The sequence below is a fragment of the Thermobia domestica genome, chromosome 1 (assembly GCF_964235325.1).
Source record: "Thermobia domestica chromosome 1, izTheDome1.hap1.1, whole genome shotgun sequence".
Lineage (NCBI taxonomy): Eukaryota > Metazoa > Arthropoda > Insecta > Zygentoma > Lepismatidae > Thermobia > Thermobia domestica.
Genome location: NC_137454.1, coordinates 120,713,566 through 120,734,544, shown reverse-complemented (window position 1 = coordinate 120,734,544; position 20,979 = coordinate 120,713,566). Strand labels below are relative to the sequence as shown.

The 20,979-nt window shown below is 36.5% G+C and overlaps 1 protein-coding gene across 1 annotated transcript in view; it reads left to right on the top strand.

Moving 5' to 3' along the window:
- The window catches only part of Rpn10 (regulatory particle non-ATPase 10), a 44,544-nt gene extending 26,051 nt beyond the window's left edge, over positions 1–18,493 (top strand). The window contains exons 8-9 of the mRNA XM_081762723.1: positions 5,221–5,373; positions 18,056–18,493. Coding sequence (XP_081618849.1) covers positions 5,221–5,373; positions 18,056–18,312 — 410 coding nt within the window. The 3' untranslated portion in view covers positions 18,313–18,493. The remainder of the gene's footprint in view (positions 1–5,220; positions 5,374–18,055) is intronic.
- Positions 18,494–20,979: the final 2,486 nt, after the last annotated feature.

The following is a 20,979-nucleotide window of genomic DNA, read 5'->3' as shown; positions in this document are numbered from 1 at the left end:
ACATACAAATTATTTTGGTGTACACACCTTTGGTTCCTAGTTATTGATAATCAAATTTGGGGTTCGACTTCGTGAAAAATTATTCATTATATGTGGTATGCTATCGACGACACTAATCCGATCTTGACGAAATTTGGCTTTATTGTAGACCTCGTGTAGTTTAATACGTACATGAAATGTTATGGCACACAAATCATTGGTTCTCGGGTTATTGATCAAATTTGGCTTTGGATTTAGTGCAATGAAGAAATTTCACTAAATCACATTGATAAAACCCATCCGATATTTATCAAACTTGGTACAGTGATAAAGGTTAATGAGCTTTGTATATATTCGAGCATAGTATGAAATATTATTTTATACAGATCTTTAGTTTCCGAGTTATTGGCCGTTGAAGTTGGGTTGATCTCATTGAATTCACTTGTTGGGAATTTCTTGATTTCACTGAAACGCAATTGATAGAATTTATCGCACCTTGACCAAAACTGGAATTTGATGGAACGTGAAGAACTTAGTACACATGTGAAATATTATGGTTGCAGGCCTTTGGATCCCGAGTAACTGGCCATCCAAGTTGGGGCTCGACTTAGTGAACGTTCGACTATACTAATCCGATTTTGACCACATTTGGTTTGGTAGTAGGCCTTGTGTAGCGTAGTATGTTCATGGAATATTATGGTATACAAAACATTCTTTCTCGAGTTATTGACCACCAAAATTTGGGTTTGTACTTAATGAAGTAAAAAAAATCCACTAAATCATGATCGATAAAACCCATCCGATCTTTGACCAAGTTCGGTATGATTGTAAAGATTGAAAAGATTTATACACATTTCAGTATAGTATGAAATAATATTGTGTACAAATCTTCAGTTTCCAAGTTATTGGTCATCGAAGTTGGACTTGATCTCAGTGAAATGAAGAAATTTCATTGAAACGCGATAATAGATAATTTGGCCTTGAGTTGGGGTTTGTACTTACTCGAATCCAAACTCCATGTTTGATAGCCAGTAACTCAAGAATCAAGTGCCTGCAAATCACGATATTTCACACACATATTAAGCTTGTCAAGGTCTACCATTATTTCAAATTTCGGTCAAGTGGAAACCTTTAGTTCCCAAGTTACTAGCTACCAAATTTCGGACTTGGACTTAACAAACCTGTTACGGGAAGTAAGTTCATTGGGTATTACAAGATTTGTTTCAAATCAACGAAGGACGGCTTTTTTCCCCTCTATTTACTAATTTATAGAACAGAACTTATGAGGGAACACGAAACAAGATCGATGTAAAATATAAATACTCTGTCTTATTCTTGAAGTTGTATAAAAATATAACTCCATTTCATAACGTCAATTTTGGAACGAGGAAAGATACAATCCATCTACAGAATTTGTAGTGTATTCAAAATAGTTTTCGAGCGGTCTCGGGTTCGATTCCCGGTGGAGGCATTCGGTCGAAAAAGTGTAAAATGCTTTTTCAGGCCAGTCAGCCTGAATGAGGTTTTCCTGGGTTTTCCTCATTCACACTAGGCAAATGCCGGGGTGGTACCTAACTTACAGGTCCCAGGCCGCTTCCTTCCTTCCCCAATCCTTTCTTCCTTTCCTTTCCCCGGATAGTGTGCTCGCCGAGGGACGTCATCCCTCAAACGTGACGGGCTAAATGGCCTTAGATGCCGAAAGCTCAGAAATCTAAATCCTAAATCAAAATAGTTTTCCTTTCAGAGTATAATGAAACTAGGCGTCTGTAATAAACGATAAATTATTAAAAATTGCCCATTAAATAGCTTTACTATAATGTGGAAATGCCGAATGTAGGGGATACCGGAACTGGAAAGTAATATTCCAATTTTAACTTAGCAGCGTACACACACACACGCACTGAGAGAGACGCACAAATGGAAAAATCTCTATTCCCAGAATTACGTCTCCCTCAAGAAATTTCTGTATTTGTATACAGATACAGTACAAAGTAGAGATCTAGTATATAGTAGAGATAAAGATCTAGTATATAAAAAATACATACTAGATCATTTCAGTATTTTTTCCGCCCATCTTCAGTGGAAGCTTTGCCTCCCTTTCCTCCGAACTGAGTCACCGCTTTCCTGAAGCTAAAGTAGCTTAAATTGCGATTATATGTTCGATTCGTTAGTAGGTAAGTAGTGTCATATCTGTTTCTTGGGAAAATAATACTCGTAGTAAAACTAAATTATTTCTATAACGGGAGAAGTGAGTAAGGATAACGTAAATTTAATTATTTAGGAACATAGAGCGTTTCGATCAAGGATCTTATAAAATAGAGGATCTGCCCTTACAACAAAATCTTGAAGCCATACGTCACAGTTTCACCACCCCTACTCTGCCCACTCCGTCCAATAATATCGCAATGTTTTGAGCCAACAATCATGGCGGAGACGAAAGTAGCCAATCAGACGATGGCGAAAACGAGAGTAGCCAATCAGACTTGCCGATGCTAGGTTGTTTTGTGGCTTCATTAATTTAATAGGATGAAGATACATATAGGCAGATCCTCTATTTTATAAGATCCTTGGTTTCGATACACAAGAATATTGAAGAAAATACACAGAGATTTGTAAGTCTTTTTTGTGTCTCACACTCAGCAGGCATCGAAGCGAGTCTCTTTTTCATTTAAAATTATTTTTTTAATATACAAAGTCTCTATCAGTCTCTTTTTTTGAAACAGTCTACTAAGTCTCTCTTTTTTTTATCCTTACGTAGTCATGTTTGGATTGTGGCCAATGTACTAGAAAATGTCAGTGATTAAATAAAAGAAAATAATAATGATGATGAATAGAGAATGACATAAATACAAGGTAATAAATATAGTCAATGTGTGTGTGTGTGTTTGTGTGGGAGGTTGCAGGGATTTCTGTCTCTCTAGAGGGAGGTTGTCGGGGAGACCCTTCTGTTTGTCTTACCTTTTTTGTTAACTACAAGGGAATTTGCAGCAGGTTACCACCTCTCTTTATTTAACAGGGTTCCCATCGATCTGGTAAACTGGGAAAGTGAGGGAATTTATCTAACTCAAAAGTCATAGAATTTGATCATAGTCATAGAAACCTTTAAAAACCTGGAAAAGAAAATAATTTTAAGTATGGATTTATACTTCTCAAATCCAGTTTCTAAACCTTTATTTCGTTGTAGCAGACTCTTTTGGTTTAACATTCCGACTTAATGTTACGGCTTAACGACTATATAAATGTTCATGCAGAGTCAACCCGTAGCAAGAGGAAAATATAGATGTCTTTTTACATTATATGTAGAATCGGAAATGTAGGACTGCAAAGAGCACAAGGACATTAAGCTCTTCAGAAAAGTGTTGAAAAGAAGAGAAATGCTCTAATTACATCATTTTTAATGCATAGTCAAAGAAGAACTGAAATTTATCCAAGTGCAAAGGTTTTATATATATGTGTATAATGCTCCCGAGATGTCAGATTATAATGATGTCATTGCATCTTTGAAAAAAAGCCAATCTCCATCCAGAACCAGAAACAAAAGCTTTGTTCTGTTGGAAGTCTTTACAGCTGAGTTGTCTTTATATATGTTCAAAAATTAATGTCTTGGATCATTTGTGAAGATGGAAGGTAGATAAATAAATTTTTTATTTCTGAACTTAACCGGCGTCTTGATAGGGGTAAATCACTAATGTGCAGTCAAAGAAGTAGTAAAATTTATCGAAGTGCAATGGTTTTGTTATATATTATGTTACATATATTATATATAATGTTCCTGAGATGTCAAATCATAATGATGTTGTATTTTTGAAAAAAAAAAAAAAAAAAAACAATCCCCATCCAAGACCATAAATAAAAGCTTTCAGCTTTCTTTATAAGCTCATATGTTTGGAAATTAAAAATGTCTTTAATCATTTGTGAAATTAGAAAATAGGTAAATATATTGTTTTGTTTTTGGTCTTCGGAATCTTGGTAGGGGTAAATTACTATGAAAAAAGTTACATTTTCTAACTTATGACTGAAAGTTGATTTGTGAAGTTCCTTATCAGAGGCGGGTTGGTCTACAAAGTGTCTTTTTTTTGCTTTATTTAGTCTACGAAGTCTCCTTTTGTGCTTCATTTGGTCTACAAAGTAGCTATTTTCAATGCCATTAGATGCTCTGATGCCTGCACTCAGTCTTCTGTGGATGCAGACTTGTAGGGGATGAAAGAAACATATTCGATGAGAAAATATCCTGGGTCAGAAGTTTTTGACCCATAGTTAAAGTACAGAATCTGGATTCCGTTTTTTTGAATCTGAGTTCAAGATTTAAATTATGAATACGGATCTGGATCTAAGATAAAACTTTAAGTCTGAGATCCGGGTTCGAAATCTAAGCGTGGATCAGAATCCCAGATCAAGGAAGTGAATTAGAAAGTTGAAATTTTACGTGTAAGCCTAATAAGTACCACCACACAACATAATAAATTTGCGAGGCTAAATCAGGCTGAAGACTTGTTGATCTACTTTTGTACATCGCTCACGGGATGCTTTTTTTTATTTATGGAAAAATTTTCTTCTTTATGCTTGTGTTTCTTTTAATGTTTAAATTGTATTAATTGCATATGTTTCTAGAATTCTGTACATGTAATAGCTTAGGTAGGTTTATATATTTATATTATTTTTCTGAGTTCAAAAGTGTTAATATTGTCATTCCTTTTCTTCAAATTTTTGTTGTTAGTATTTACTTTTAATATGCACGATTATTTTTGTTCTGGATTTCAGTACGGTATGTCTCGGGTGAAAGCACTGATAACGTACATATTTTTTTTAAAAAAAGTAGGTTAGATTTAGTGTTTGTCATTTAACAACCTGTTTGAAGTAAGATTTTTTTTTTAATATATTAATTTTGTAATCCTTTGAAAAACCCTTAAAAGTGCAAATCAAAATCATTTAGATCTACTGTTTTAAAACGCAAAATGTACGTATCGAATATTTATACGTTGAAATGTTAAAATCTCATATTACCCATCTTAGCAAAACTTTTTTTTTTTTTTTTTTTGTTTGTTTGTTTAATAATGATACATGCTTGTTATTATTTCAAACTTATTTAGGCAAAAAAGCATTTTAAAAAATCTCCAAGGAATTCGTTAAGTAGAGCTTCTGCTATATTAAGTTCTGCTTTATATACAGTTTGTTTCAATAATGAAGTTACAGTCTTGTTTATTTGGAGAAATCATAGGATGTGTTACAATTTTATTTCAGCACCAAGTGAGGAAGCTATGTTGGAAAGAGCTCTTGCGATGTCCCTAGAAGGTGCTGACACCCAGCAAACCTCGCCTGCTATTCCAGATTTCGCCAATATGACTGAAGAAGAACAAATTGCCTTCGCTATGCAAATGTCTATGCAGGATGCTCGTAAGTATTTTTCTTTTAGAAACATTGTGTCACTAATGCTCTGAAAAGATTGCAAATAACACAAAAAGTGAAAGTTATTCAAAAATCCTGTCTCGTTCTGATTTTCCTTATGATTTCTACAGGCTTGTATACCATTCGTAAAGGACCACTCCTAGGTTTCCAGAAGGGGAGGGGGGAGTTGGAGAAAGATACTGTTTTGTTACCAAAAACGTAGCGTATAGAATAATAAGTGTTCTCACTTCTATTCCTTTACCATTGGGAACGATGGTCTTGCTAAACTACAGCGCGACTGTCGGTACAGATCAGTTTTCCGTACGCAATAGTGGTAAGATATTTCGAAGTGATTACATTATTAAGTGATTTTGTGTGTTGTTAGTTATCTTAAAAGATAGTTATTATTTGTGTGACAATGCAGGAGTGACTTTTTGCTTTTTCTTTGCTTTTTCTAAAAGAAAACTAGTAAACAATGCCAGCGTGTTTCCTCCCGGCAGGAGCTCATGTGGTTCGGATTCCACGTTAATCAGTAGGTCCACGTCTCATATAGCCTAGATGTAGAATGAAACGTTAAACTCATAATCATCATCATCGTGTTTTCTGTCGGTTTGTTAATCCTGTTACGGCGGGAAGGTTACCGGTAAGCATTATTTTACTCCGCCAAAGGACGAGAATGAACTTCGTAAGTGGGCTAAAGCTGTTCCACGAAAAAAACAGACTTGTCGCGAAATAGCAGCATTTGTGATTCTAATTTCTCTGAAAGTTGATACATTTATTGTGAATGGAGAAGTTTAATTATTGAGATAAAGATGGAAACAGACCAGGCGCAGTTCCCCACATTTTCCCAGGCCACCCGTAATATTTGTCAACACCTATCAATTTTCGAAAACAGCCAATGTGTCGCACAAAGCAAGAGCCTATTGCTAAAAGGAAGAAAAACGAGGCCCTGTGTAATATAAACCTGACAGAATATGAAACAAGTGAGCGATTTGAAACATCTGCTTCTTGTTTTAACTAGAAAAAAGAGCAACTACTGATGCAGGAAAAACAATAAAATTTCTTAGAAATCAGCCTGTCTTCAGCTAGAGCTAAAATAAATAGTTTAGAAGATAACTCAAAATTAAGAAATGCCACTGTAGGGATGATACAGATAGTAGATGCAAAAATCTGTAGTAGATGCTATAATTTAAAAATGTAATCCGAACAGTCCAAAAGGAACGAGATACAATAATGAGTTCAGTCTAGAGTGCTTATTATTAAAAATAAAATTCCCTCAGGAATACCATCATTGTATGCGGCATCAAAAACAGTAATTTACTATTCCGATGTGCCTACGCCACTGCCATGATAAGACCAAATGTACTGGGCAGGGCTTGAAAAATCTTGCTTGTAAGTACTAGCCAAACTATTTTCCAGTCACTGTTTATACTCGCCAAATGTATTTTACTTTCCATGTTTTTACTCGCCAAATGTTAAGAAATACTCGTCACTGGCGAGCAGGCGAGTGGATTTTTGAAGCCCTGGCAATGGATAATTAGGATAATAGTTACAGATTGCAATTCGTTCGCAAAACTGAAATAATTTATGACGAACCCAATATTTCAAGCTTGATTACCACTACAGGTTCCCACTTATTTGGCGAGCACAAATTCCCTGACATTTCCGTATTTTCCAGGTCACGAGTTGCAAATTTCCAGGTCTGTATATAACGTAAAAAACAACTATATTTTTTCCCGAGCAGGGAATTCCTAATCTACTATGAATACTATATATTGTTCGTATGTAGCTAGGGAAGTATTGTAAAATAAACTAACTTATTGTATAAAATATACCCTACGAAATAGCCGGGTAAGGCAGACAGAGAAAAATGTCTCTGACAAAAATTTGCACTTAAAATTCCCTGACTTTTCGAGGGCTTTTTATGATTAAACTGAATACCTTATCTCTTCTAGGTAGGTTGGACCTCTGCATTAGCTTTTTTTCCCCTTTTTTTCGTCAATTGATATTTTACCCAAAGTAGGCTTGTTGCCAATATTGGAATATGATTCTTTTTATTATTTATCCAAGTTGTTTTAATCATTTGCTGTTAATTGTTCTTAGTTATGTTATTCATTTACTTTGATATGCGTCCTAAAGTTGATTGTAAAAACATACGTGTCGGAAGTAGTATGTGATTCCAGTGGTCGATACAGTTTACATTGTCCCTTTACAATATTACCTTCCTCAGTTACGATAATAATAATAATAATAATAATAATAATAATAATAATAATAATAATAATAATAATAATAATAATCGTATTTACGTATTTATAATAGTAAAACATGTCAGTGTAACGCTAATACAGAATATTAAACAGACAAACTAATAGATGTCGCTAACTACACCGCATGCATGATGCCAACAGATGTCGCTAGCATGCAGGCAATTTACAGATTTAAAACTACTGTGAGGATACAGCGGACTGAAGGCTTAAGTGCAACAACTAGTAATAATAATAATAATGATGTCACATCATTGAAACGTCTTACTTTTCTTTGCTTTATACATTATAGCAACGAATTAGCGCTGAGTCGTATGGTTTATTCCGATCCTCAGTTTGGTTGCGTATTAATTACTGGTGCCTTCCATTTCAATTCAGGCAGAGCATGTACCATCACCATCTCAGATATTGTTGAAACTTTTTTTTATAGCAACTAAACATGTTTTTAAGAGGCCCATATTTTTTTGTTTTGTCGAAAAAAATTTTCCCGCCAAGTAATGGGCCAAGACGGGGAGTACAATTTATGAATTGTAGAAGACATGGAAAATGGTCAACTTCGGAGCCTCACCATTCGGCTATGGAGACAGGTAGAGTTATAATTCTTGTTCTGGTATGTACATAGGGATATAAATGAACCATATTTTATTATAGTTTGGTTTGCGCATGCGTATCTTTTTGTACATAAATTAACAAATGAACGTCAATGTATCTGAAAAGTCGAAGTTTGCGAATTTTTTTCGAGCACTTCCGGTTCGAATTTTAAAATTCTGTTTTTATGGTTGGTAAGACCTGGTTACCCGCTTTCCGGAAAAAAATTTCTATCGCTTGTGTGTGCAACCGTTTTGTCGCAAAAAATTCGAGAAATTGTAAAATTTTCAAAAATCGCCATTTTCTCGAAAACACCATCTTTTAAAATTCTGAAATTTTGTCAGATGGTTCAACTTTACATGAATAATAAACACACCAAATACCATTCTCGACCAATGCTTCATGAATTAACTGCAGCCTTTTAAAGTTAGGGAAGTTTCGTTAACTTTGATGTCACAGTTAGCAACACTGGAATAATAAAAGTGCAATGATATGATGATGTTTGTGGTTCACATTCATTAAATGAAGAATAAAAGGTTTTCTTGACTGTTTTTTTCATTATTTTGATCAAGAAGGCGCTCTGAAATAGTAAAATGAGCCCCCCCTACTCCTCCGTTTTCTTAAACCGAAATAATCTGAGATGGAAATTACGATTACGAAACACACAAATTTTAAGGTTACTTGAAATGGCCATCCAATAAATTCTGATGATCTACAAAAAGCCTGAACTATTACCTCAGTGATGATTTGGAATGCTCCAGACAGTCTCAATTATGTGCGATGTCATTACAGTGATCGAAAAAGGACAAAAAGTTAATAAAAAAAAAAATCGAAACTTTTTTTTACGCGTTCCAAAGAAATCTACTGATTTTTAAACAGAACAATCCCAACATAAGAATGGGTCACTCGGAATTTTACAGTATTCGACTAAAGTGGGTCAGTCCGCAACCTGCTAGGGAAGTGTGTATGTGTGTGTGTGGATTGTGCAAATTTTAAGTTAGCTGCTACTGTGTTGCTACAAATCAAAGATGCAGCCTGTATTGAAGCTGTCATGAGTGACCTATTTCCTTTAGTAGTATGATCCGTAGAAAATGACAACTGTCTTCTTCAAGAATGTGGTGAATGTCCTGGAGTGGAAGGAATAAGTGTGGACTCTTTAATCATTGATCCTGATGAAAATGAAAGTGTTGTGTATGCCATATGGGAAAACAATTATCTCGTTAAAATACTGTGCCACTTTCTGTTTTGGTATCGTACATTGCTGGTTTAACTGTAAGAATAGTAATTCATGACTACATCAAGAAAATCCAGAGAATTAATTGATACCGAAAAGCACCGTATAAAATTTCAAAATACAAATTCTATTTTACTTCATTTGGACTTCGCTGAGAACTGGACTGTTATTCTGCAAAGTAAAATTCAGAGTTATCACCGGAATATGAAACAAATGACAGTTTTGTGTTAATAAACGACGATAAAACACATGATTCGGCTCATGTACTCATAGCCATGGACAAGGTTCTAAAAATACTCGAAGAAAAGCGAAAATATACTTTATAGAAAAAGGTTTGAATACGAGAAAATAAGTGTCTACAATTTCCCCAACCGTGTCAGTGATTTCTGATGGTGCTGCACCCCACTTTAAAAATCGCTTTCAGATGTTCGAGATGCAGACAGGTCCGATAAAGCAGTGGTTTTGCAGTGAAACCTGCCATGCAAGGGTCTGTGCGACGGTATTGAGGGGGGAGGTGTAAAGAATGTGGTAACGAGGCATAACCTTAAGCAAAAACAGATACACAGTATTAAAACCGCAGAAGAATAAAATGAATTGAAATCTTTAAGTTTTACAACTCACGCTTATGCCGGTTAGGCTAAAGAAGACGGTGATAATGAGAAATGAATGAAATAGTGGAATGCAGAAAGTGGGAGGAAACGGGATAACCCCGAGAAAACCCACGAGCCCGGTGTTTGTCCACCACAAAGCCCACACGGCGCGAGCTGGGATCGAACCAGGGACCCCAAGCACCGGAGGTGAATGCTCTACCACTGAGCCACCGCGCCCCAACTAAAACCGCAGAAGAATTCGTGAGTATAGTGCAAGTACAAACTCCGGGTATTACGCTCGTTTTGTTGCCTGGAACTGAATTCGACGACTTCCGGAATAAAAAAAGGGAAAGTTTGCGACCGGTAACTGGTATTCAACGAAGTCATCTTTGGCTTTCGGAAAATGGCAGTAACGGGTCACCATGAACTAAATTCAAGCTTCCCCCAAAATCGAACTTCTGCAATTCAAAGTGTACATTTAAGAAAGCTACAAAAAGGAACTTTTGTTACATACATATATGTATGATAACCAGTGGTGCGTAGCAGAAATATTATGAATAAATAATGAATTACGTGAAGTTGAAGTGCTGTTTATGATTTTACGTGGACCTTCAGCATTTGTGACTATCAACAATGTGCTACGCAGGGGCGGATCCAGGACGGATTTCTGGAGGGGGGGGGGGTAATACTGCTACTTAGAGCTACTTTTAAGAGCTCCAAACTCTGAGATCGGTTTTATTTATATATAAAATAAAAAAGTTTCTTCCCCTTAGATCCACTCCTGGACGAGTTGTGAGTGAGCCAACACCTATTGGAGCACCTGCACCGTTACATGCTATTAGCGAAGAAGATACCAAGCAAGCAAATGATTGGTCCACGTAAATAATAATAATAATAATAAAAGAAATCAGTGAAATTTTTATTTGTGTGTTTTGTAATCGTAATTTCCATCTCAGATTATTTCGGTTTAAGAAAACAGAAGAGTAGGGAGAGGCTCATTTTACTATTTCAGAGAGCCTTCTTGATCAAAATAATAAAAAAGACAGTCAAGAAAACCTTTTATTCTTCATTTAATGAATGTGAACCACAAACATCATCAAATCATTGCACTTTTATTGCTCCCAGTATTGCTAACTGTGACATCAAAGTTAACGAAACTTTGTTATTATTCATGTAAAGTTGAACCATCAGACAAAATTTCAGAATTTTAAGAGAGGGTGTTTTCGAGAAAATGGCGCCCAAAAATGGCGATTTTTGAAAATTTTACAATTTCTCGAGTTTTTTGCGACAAAACGGTTGCACACACAAGCGATAGAAATTTTTTTCCGGAAAGCGGGTAACCAGATCTTACCAACCGTGAAAACAGAATTTTAAAATTCGAACCGGAAGTGCTCGAAAAAAAATCGCAAACTTCGATTTTTCAGATAAATTGACGTTCATTTGTTAATTTAAGTACAAAAAGATACGCATGCGCAAACCAAACTATAATAAAATATAGTTTATTTATATCCCTATGTACATACCACAACAAGAATTATAACTCTACCTGTCTCCATAGCCGAATGGTGAGGCTCCGAAGTTGACCATTTTCCATGTCTTCTACAATTCATAAATTGTTCTCCCCGTCTTTGATGGCCCATTACTCGACGGGAAAATTTTTTTCGACAAAACAAAAAAATATGGGTCTCTTAAAAACATGTTTAGTTGCTATAAAAAAAAGTTTCAACAATATCTGAGATGGTGATGGTACAATTTTATATTTTTTTGCCTGAGTTGAAATGGAAGGCACCTACTACAGTGATCGGTAGAGACGAAACTTTTTCGCAATAATTTTGATATTTTGTAGCATTTACTATCACAGTTTTCGCATTTATTTCTTTTAAAATGTAGCACAAGGTTTTTTCTTTCTTTTTTAAATTATGGAACTTGTAAAGAGTATATTTTTGGTAATAAGCTATATATCTAATACAAAAAATGAGGATATACCTTGATTAAGTGCACATTCTGATGTATTCACTGAAATATAGAAATTAATGCAAAAATTTTAAACATTTTTTCTAGGATAACATGCAGCAAGATATTACCAATTCTTCTTTTAAGTTTGTTCTCTTGTCAGTAACAATCATATTATACTTAGAAAAGAATCTCTCGGCCTCAACACTCGAGACTGGCAACCATATTGAACGTAACGAACTGACACCAAATGATCTCTGGTTAACTTTTAAACTGTTTAAAAATGATACAATGTCAACGTGTTTATCCTCACTGTTGAGAACTTCAATAACTTTGCTTTTAAATTCACGGAAAGCAACCAACAGATCTTGAACATTTTCACCACAAAACACAGTCAAAGATTTAACACGTTCGCTGCGTTGTCACCGGTGGCTCGTACGATATTTCATTTCTGTGCGGTGCCATGGTATGCATTTTATTACCTCTGTGCGTTTCTGGTACAGATTTTTAACATTACTACCACTGACGGACAAACCTTCAACGAGAGACACAGTGACTGGTATAGCACTGAGATCCAAACTCGGTTTCACACTGCCATAGCGAACGTGTTAAACAAGAGTTCAGTTTTGTTGTCTACATCTTTATGAAGTGAAACAGTTTCTGGTCAAACAACTCGCAGAGCTTTTTCGTAAATGCAACTTTTTTTAAACAAATAATATTGGAAATGCGCTTTTTAGTTATTATTAGCAATAATTAACAAGAATTCCACTTTTTCGTTTTCATTCGCAGTTATCGCAAGTAATGCCGAATTTCGCAAAAACTCACTATAATATAAACGTGATTTCTGGCTCTGAAACGAAAAGCTTGAGGTTTCCTGAAATATGTACACATTTTTTTTAACGTTTCGCACATATCGTATTAACGTAAAAGTTTCGTCTCTAGTGATCGGTAATGAAAACTAATATTCCACGCCTTAGATACTCCGGGGCCATGGTGGCTCAGTGGTAGAGCGTTCACCTCTGGTGCTTGGGGTCCCGGGTTCAATCTCAGCTCCCGCCAAGTGAACCTTGTGGTGGACAAGCACCGTGTGCATGGGTTTCCTCGGGGTTCTCCCGTTTCCTCCCACTTTCTTCATTCGACCATTTCATTCATTACTCATCATCACCGTCTCCTGCAGCCTAACCGGCATAATTGTGGGACGTAAAACTCAGATTTCTTTCTTTTTTTTCCCTTAAATACCCCATTTCTATTATTCATAATACGCCTAGATATTTGACTTAATTTAAATTTAGCGTTCCTTTCAGGAGCAAGACTGTATTACACGTGGTTCTACAGCTTAACGTGGGATCCGAAACACATAAGGTCCCGCCGGGAATCGAACCCGGGTCTTCCACGTAAAAGGCGCGGACGCTAACCGCGTAGCCACGAACGCTTAGATGTAAGAAGACATTAATCAATAGTTAGATTTCAGTATAGAAAATGTTCATACGAACACAAAACTCAAACTATTTGAAATTAAAACTTCGTACGTTCTAAAATAAATATCGTTTTGGCCGCTAATATAGCACATCTTCCAATATAATATTTCGAGATGATTTATTGAAAAAATAAAAATACCTAGTTTAAAATATTACAAACACTTTGAAAATGAAAATATTATGTAATAAATAACTTACCAACATAAAGCTCTTTTTAGTGCATACGGTCTCAGATTGGATTTCCGGTGGGAACGCTCGATCAACAAAGTATAACATTTTCAAGCCAGCCATTCTGAGTGACGTTTTTTCTAGGTTTTCCTCATTCACGTCAGGAAAATGCAGGATACCTAACATACAGGTCCCAGGCCGCTTACTTACTTCCCTATCCCTTCCCCCTTTCCCTGGATAGTTCGCCAAGGGACGTCATTCCCCATACGTGAGGGGCGTAAGATCATAGATTATCGATGATGCCCAGAAATATGTATAAATAAATAATAAAATAAATTAAGCTCTCACAAGTAAAGGTCACATTTGGGTGAATCGAGTTGTTACCCGAGACATATATGTTAGAGTAGTACTAAGTGTGTTCAGTATGTCAGAGAAGTTTTAGATGCGAAGCTCAAAGAGTTTAGGAGATCCAGCCACTAGAAGGTCACATAGAGGCACATATTATAGTCTATTTCAGTATGTGACCTTACGATCCCTGATAACATTCCAGCTGCCAATGTCTTGAGTTCGAATCAAATTCGCTTCGAGAAGGAATTGCATTCGTACCGGACGTAGAGAGAGAGAAATGATCAGTAAGATCAGAACAACAGTAGGGTATGTGAGTGCAACATCTCCCTCTTACATGATAATGCCGGTTGTATCCATGGAAGGAGAAATTTTGCGTCCTCTGTATGTTTTGATGGTTGAAACAAACTGTTAAGTTCCCTGCAGTAATGCCAGCCGATCCGTCTGATATAATCTTAATTGCATTTGCTGGTAAAACAGCGAATATGAACAAGCAGGATCTTAACACTTTCTATTCGGACGTCATGTGGAAAAGCATTCCAAGTGATAGGAAGAAAATCATCCTGTTACTTGATTTATGGTCTGCAAACAGAGATGACAGTCTTTCCTCACAAGTGTGTGCCAGAAGGCTTTGCATTGATCAAACGACTGGTGGATGTAGTGGCATTATTCAGACGGCTGATACCTGGTGGATGTAGTGGCATGATTCAGACTCTGGATGTTCTATTCTTCCGTCCATACAAAGCTTTTGTTCGTTTCATCACTGATACAGCAATAACAGGAAGTAAAGTGAATATTTGGCATCCTGACAGGTTCATACAATTTCAGTCGTTCACAATTTACTAGTTCAGTGCTCCTCGTTTTCGCAACATGATTAGCTACGTTTTCCATAAGGCTGGATACTTGAATGAGGAGCCTGAAAGTTGGATCGTATGTTACGATTACAGCTTTGACAGAATTGTGAACGACAAATGTTTCAAGTGCGACTTGATTGCGTTTGTAGGTGTGCTCACTGTGAGCGAATTTGTGCGAGGCATGCACTCTTTTTTTTTGAACTGCATATTGATTGTAGTAGTTGATAACTTCTCTATGCAATAACAACCACTTCGGATTTTCAAAACAAACAACTCTCTCTCGTGTTTCTTCGCTTAAATACGCTGGAAATCTAGTTTAGGGGAAATAATAGGTATAAGTTTTTTCTCTTATATTTTGGCCTATGTATTACAACTACAAAATGTACCTCCATGTGACTGTCTTGTGGCTTTATTTCCTAAACCCTTGGAGCTTTGCAACTAAAACTTCCCTGACATATTGAGCACACTTAGCATTACTCGATTACATATGTCTCGAGCAGCAACTCGATTCACCCAAACGTGACGTATACTTGTCAGTCAGGTTTAAACCCAAAAAAACAGGATTTACCGTGATACATTACCGTTACCTATTCCCTATATACGTCCATCGTGACAAATCACACAATGGCACGGTTGCGGAAGAATGATACAGATGGCACAGTCCTGCGTGGTATTGAAATACACTTTTCTTAGATGTAAAGACCAGGCTGCGATTATAATACACTAAAAGTATCATACCACATTTAAACCAATATGATAAAATAGAACCTCGTTTTCGAATACTGTCTGACACTATTTACAGCGGGCTTAAGATGTGAACCGGAGAGATTATATTTTAGTCAATAGACCACAGTGATTAAGTATTAGTTCATGGATATTGATTAGGCTTGAGAGGGAGTCATCTTTATATAGAGAAAGTGCCAAATTACATCTTGAGTGAGCTTTTAATTACAAGCGGTGTTTCTAGGTCATCAGTGGACCACGTTTTTCCTACTTACCGAGTACAAAGAACTAACTAAGGTGTTCCATACCTCAATAACTAAATAACTAGTTAAAATTAGTGTAGCGTTTTGCACTTGGCAATGTTGAAAAAAAATCTACAGTGACGAGCTCGAAACTTTTTTTTTTTTTTTCATATATTAAAAGCTCATTGAGAACGCAATTTTATTTATATGTACGTATGTATCGTATATATTAAAGTTCATTGAGAACATGTTTTTGTATATATATATACATGTCCAGGGTATGGACAAAAATAAGGGAACACCTGAAAAATTGCACATTACCTGTATTAATAGCGAGTAGGACCAGGCACGCAGAACGGCCTGCAGCCGACGAGGAATGGAGAATACAGGTCGCGTGTGGTTATCAAAGGGATGTTGTACCATTCTTCCGCCAAAGCAGCTGCAAGTTGTTGTAGAGACGACGGTGGTGGGTAGAAGGCTCGCACCTTGGTCTCCAAAACTGACCACAAGGATTCAATGTTATTGATGTCTGTCGATTATGGAAACCATGGCAGATGTGACACTTCATCTTCGTGCTCATCAAATCAGTCCTGGACGGTGTGAGCTGTATGAACAAGGGCTCTGTCATCTTAAAGCACGGCATTACCATTTGGGAACAAAGTTTGCACCATGGGATGCAGCTGGTCACTCAAAATGGTTACGTAGTCCTTGGCAGTGACATGTCCTTGCAGGGTGGTGATGGGTCCGGAAGAATATCAGGATATGCCTGCCCAAATCATCACTGAAGCATCGCCACGCTTCACTCTTGGTAACAGACAGTCTGTATCGTACGCTTATGCTGCCATTCTCCACATATAAATTTTGCCAGCAGTTAGAAACATTGTAAAGGAAAACTCATCCGACTCCACTGCTCCATTGTCCAGTTTTTATTTTCGTTGCACTATAGTGTCCGTATAGCAGCATGGTCAACAGTCACGAGCGGTTTAGGAATTGCAGATCTGCCGTAAATAACCTGCTTGTGGCGTTCACTTCTGACTGTTTTGACGCTAACAGGGTTTATAAGTACTGTATTCAGCTCAGCAGTGACTTTTGTCCCCGTGGTATTCTGCTTGGTCACAATCCTACCCAATGTACACAATTCTGTCTCTGTCACGCAACACACACTTGCGTCCACGCTGATGCGGTTTTTCCGGAACACTCGTAGGCAGTCATGATCTTCGAGACTGTGACTCGTGATGCACCAAATATTTCCTCTGGTTTCGTCACGGAAGCTGCCACCATACGCGCATCCACATTTTGCCCTTTTTGAAAGTCTGTCAGCTCAGACATGATTCACGATAACCTGCACGAATCGATCGCTGAACTGTAACTGGCCCATCTGTTCAATTGGTCAAGTTGTATACCTCACCGGATGACACCTACCATTCAGACACAAAATCGTGTTTGAAATGGCTACTTTTTATACCAGATGTTTCCATATTTTTGTCCATACCCTGTATATCATGTATGTGAAAAGCTCATTGAAAACGTACTTTTGTTTATATATATGTATATACCATGTATTATGTTGAAATGTCATTGAGAGCGTAATGTTATTTATATATTTGTATGCAGTGGTACCTCGTGTCACAAACGTCTGTAGTCACGTACAATTAGGCCCACGAACACAATTTCGGAACAAATTTTGACTTGATCCACGAAAAATACCTCAGTACACGTACACGTGGCTTTGGCGCCATAGTTTTAGGCTCGCTAGCAGCAACAGTTGCGCTCAGGTTTGCGTGCTCTGCACATTGTTGTTGCGCTGTTCTTGATACATTTTTCTTGCTTTTTGCATTAAATTAACCTTGATTGTGGCTCTACGATCTGTCTGTGCCCAGCGACCAACAAGTTGTTATTATCGTATACATTTTTATATTACTATATTTGTATATTTTTGCCAAGAATAAATCCATAAACAAGTCAAAAGACCATGTTTCTGGAGCAGGTGAACGGATTAATTGTTGTTGCATTAATTTCAATGTTAAAAAAATCGTTCCGGTACGCGAACATTTCGGTTCAGGAATAACGTTACGGAATGGATTAAATTTATAATCCGAAGTACCACTGTATATCATATATTGAAAGCTTATTAAGAACGTAATTTAATTTATATGTACGTATATACTACGTATAATCAAAGCTCATTGAGAACGTAATTTCACTTAGATATACGAATATACCATGAATCTGTTGTTTATTCCCTGTAGAAGACCAGCCTACGAAAGATACCTGTGGTAGCCAGCAAGATGAAGACCAGACACCAATGGAAGTAGAAGGCGATGATCAACATGATGAAGATTTCGAGGTTATGAATGATCCAACATTTCTCCAGAGCGTTTTGGAAAATCTCCCAGGCGTAGATCCTCAGAGTGAAGACATTAAAAAGGCTGTTGGTAGCCTTACGAAGGATAAAAAGGATAAAAAAGATCCTCAAGGAAAGGATCAAGATAAATCCAAGAAATAAAATATTAAAGATTTTTTTTTTTTTTTAATATTACAAATAATAAGTGCTTGCATTAATGAAATATCTGCAGTTTCAGCTGGTATGTGATAATAGAATGTAAGTAATCTTTTTTTCATATTTCATTTGTCGGAAATGTTAAATATTAAAAGTAAAGTCATGAATTTTTGGTGTTCTTTTTTTTTTTAAAAAAAAAAAATTACAATTATTTATTAAACTTGTTTGTGAACTTTCGACCGGTGTGACTTAAAAAGAGAAAACGAATGTAAAAGAACAAGTTTGTGAGAGTATGATAACTATTGGACAAGTCATAAAGATAATATTGTTTTCTTTTGTATAGTATGGTTTGGCAAACAAGAGTAAATGGTAGACAATAAAAATAATAACTTTGTCTTTGTGTCATAGTAACCTTTTCACTTTCTCCATGAGTTGAGTGGTAGGATGTAGAGATTTTAGCCAAAATTGTCCATTTTAGCTTTACAATAAACGTGTACATACCTTTCCTCCTCAATCAATTTGATCTGTCAAAATGTTTGTGCAAAGCAATCCGGCCCTACATTTTCACATTTTTCAAAACATTGCGAAAGTCAAAAAAATAATACTGAAGTTGATTTACATAATACACTTAGACTTAAACACTACTATCTAATGAGATAGTTGTTATCGATATACACAATGTGGCGATTAGAAAACTAGATTTTTTTTCTGCAAAATTAGTTTGGGCACGAAAGTCGTTCACAGTAGTGAATCATTCGTGTGACGTTGGAAATAAGTGCAGAAATTTCCAACTCGAACGGTAACCAGGGTAGCGCATGATGTGGTTTAGTATAAACTGGTGTTGTGATACCTCGTCACCGTTTCAACAATGAAAAAAAGAAAGGACATAAAGTTCTATGCTCGCTTAGGGAAAATTCCAATTAAAATGTGTTGGATGTTGTTATTGCGGGACAACTGCCTTTCTCGTTGCCTTGTTTTTTGAATGGCATAAGAAGTTGAGTGCTGACTGGCAGGGAATCTGTGGAAGATTACGAGCGTCCAGGTCCAGATGTATCTGTCAACACAACTAAAATGATTAACAGAGCTTAAGATATCATTTTGAATGACCGAAATGTAAGTCTCAAGGTAATACCACACCTCTTTGGGGCAAATAATGAGATTGTTCACCAATTAATAATGGAAGATTAAAAAACAGAAGCTGTGTACAAGTTTCGTGCCCTATTCCTTAATGAGGAAGCAGAAACTGGAAATGACTATTCATATGCTATTGACCCAAAAGAAGTGTTCATGTACTACCACACCCCATGTACCCGCCGGATCTGTCCGCCTCTGATTACTTTTTTTTTCCACCAAAATTAAAAGCACCGGTGAAGGATTACCTTTTATGACAATGTTTCCGTTACCCAGAACGCAGTGACGAGGGTCTTGAACACCATTAAAGCGAAGGATTTCTAGACTCGATCGTGCAAAGCTGTGTGTGGACAAAGGGGTTTTCTGCTTTGAAGAAACCAAGTAAGTTAATTCCACTTTACAGAGCTAGTCTCATTTGCTAATTATCACGCTGTATTTTTTATACTGATGGAATGTCTTCAAATCAGTTATGACGCCATAGGTTTAGAGAATCAAATGGAGCAAGAATAAAGGGCATCTCGAAAACACGAGTTACTTTACCAAGTAATATTTTTATACTTAATAGAAAAGTACACAGATAAATTATATTATTTTTCTTTGATCTCTGCAATATTTCGGGGGGGAAAATTGGAAAGTGCATGGGATTGATGAGTGTAATTAAAGGGAGAATGGTAATCGGTGTTAACACATACTGGATAATAGACTTTCGGAGATAACGTCAAACTCAAAGGCATGGGCACAAAAATCATACCACTAGATGTGTTTATATCTGGAGAAGCCCGTGTAGTGCATATCTTAGCATGATCTAAGACCACTTATTGTTCTGTCTGGTAAGTGCAGAGCAGATATATGTAAGCATTCTGAGCAGTCATCGCCAACCTATACTCCAGAATATCCCTGGCGAATGGCCCTTGTTTCAAGAAGACAGTAGCTTAGTATGTGTAAACGTGATTCGATTAATACAAGGATGAAGTGGAACATTTCGTTTGGCCTCGTCACTCCCCAAATTTCAACTTAATTTAATATTTGTGAGGTAATTTGAAGATCAGAGCGCTCCAACCACACTTTCTGAACTGAAGAATGCCCTGCGTTAGACGTGTGTGTGTGTATTCCTTTGGAACTTGTTCATGATTTATTTGTCCATTTAGATACAAACTGTAAATCAAGTCAGAGGTGGTTTAGTCTGCTCCTAATAAATATGTGTGTGATGTTTGGAAGATCAGTGAATGAGAGCCACTCTGGTTTGTTACGTCGATTAAGTGTCGAGTGGCCTTCTCATAAAAGTTTATATCAGCAGTTAAGTGATACAGAACTGGAAGTACGATCTAAAACATAAAGTTGTAGAAAAAATTAAAACTGAAACAGTCTGTTTTCTTACATCGAATGAGAAAGCTTTTATGAGAAGGTCACAAAACATGCTTTTTCAAAACTACCATTGACCAATCCAGTTCTGGGAAGCAGTTTAAGTTATCACATCTTACGTGAAACATTATCTTCTACAACCATTATTTCACTGAGATGTAGAAGATAATACAAAGTGGG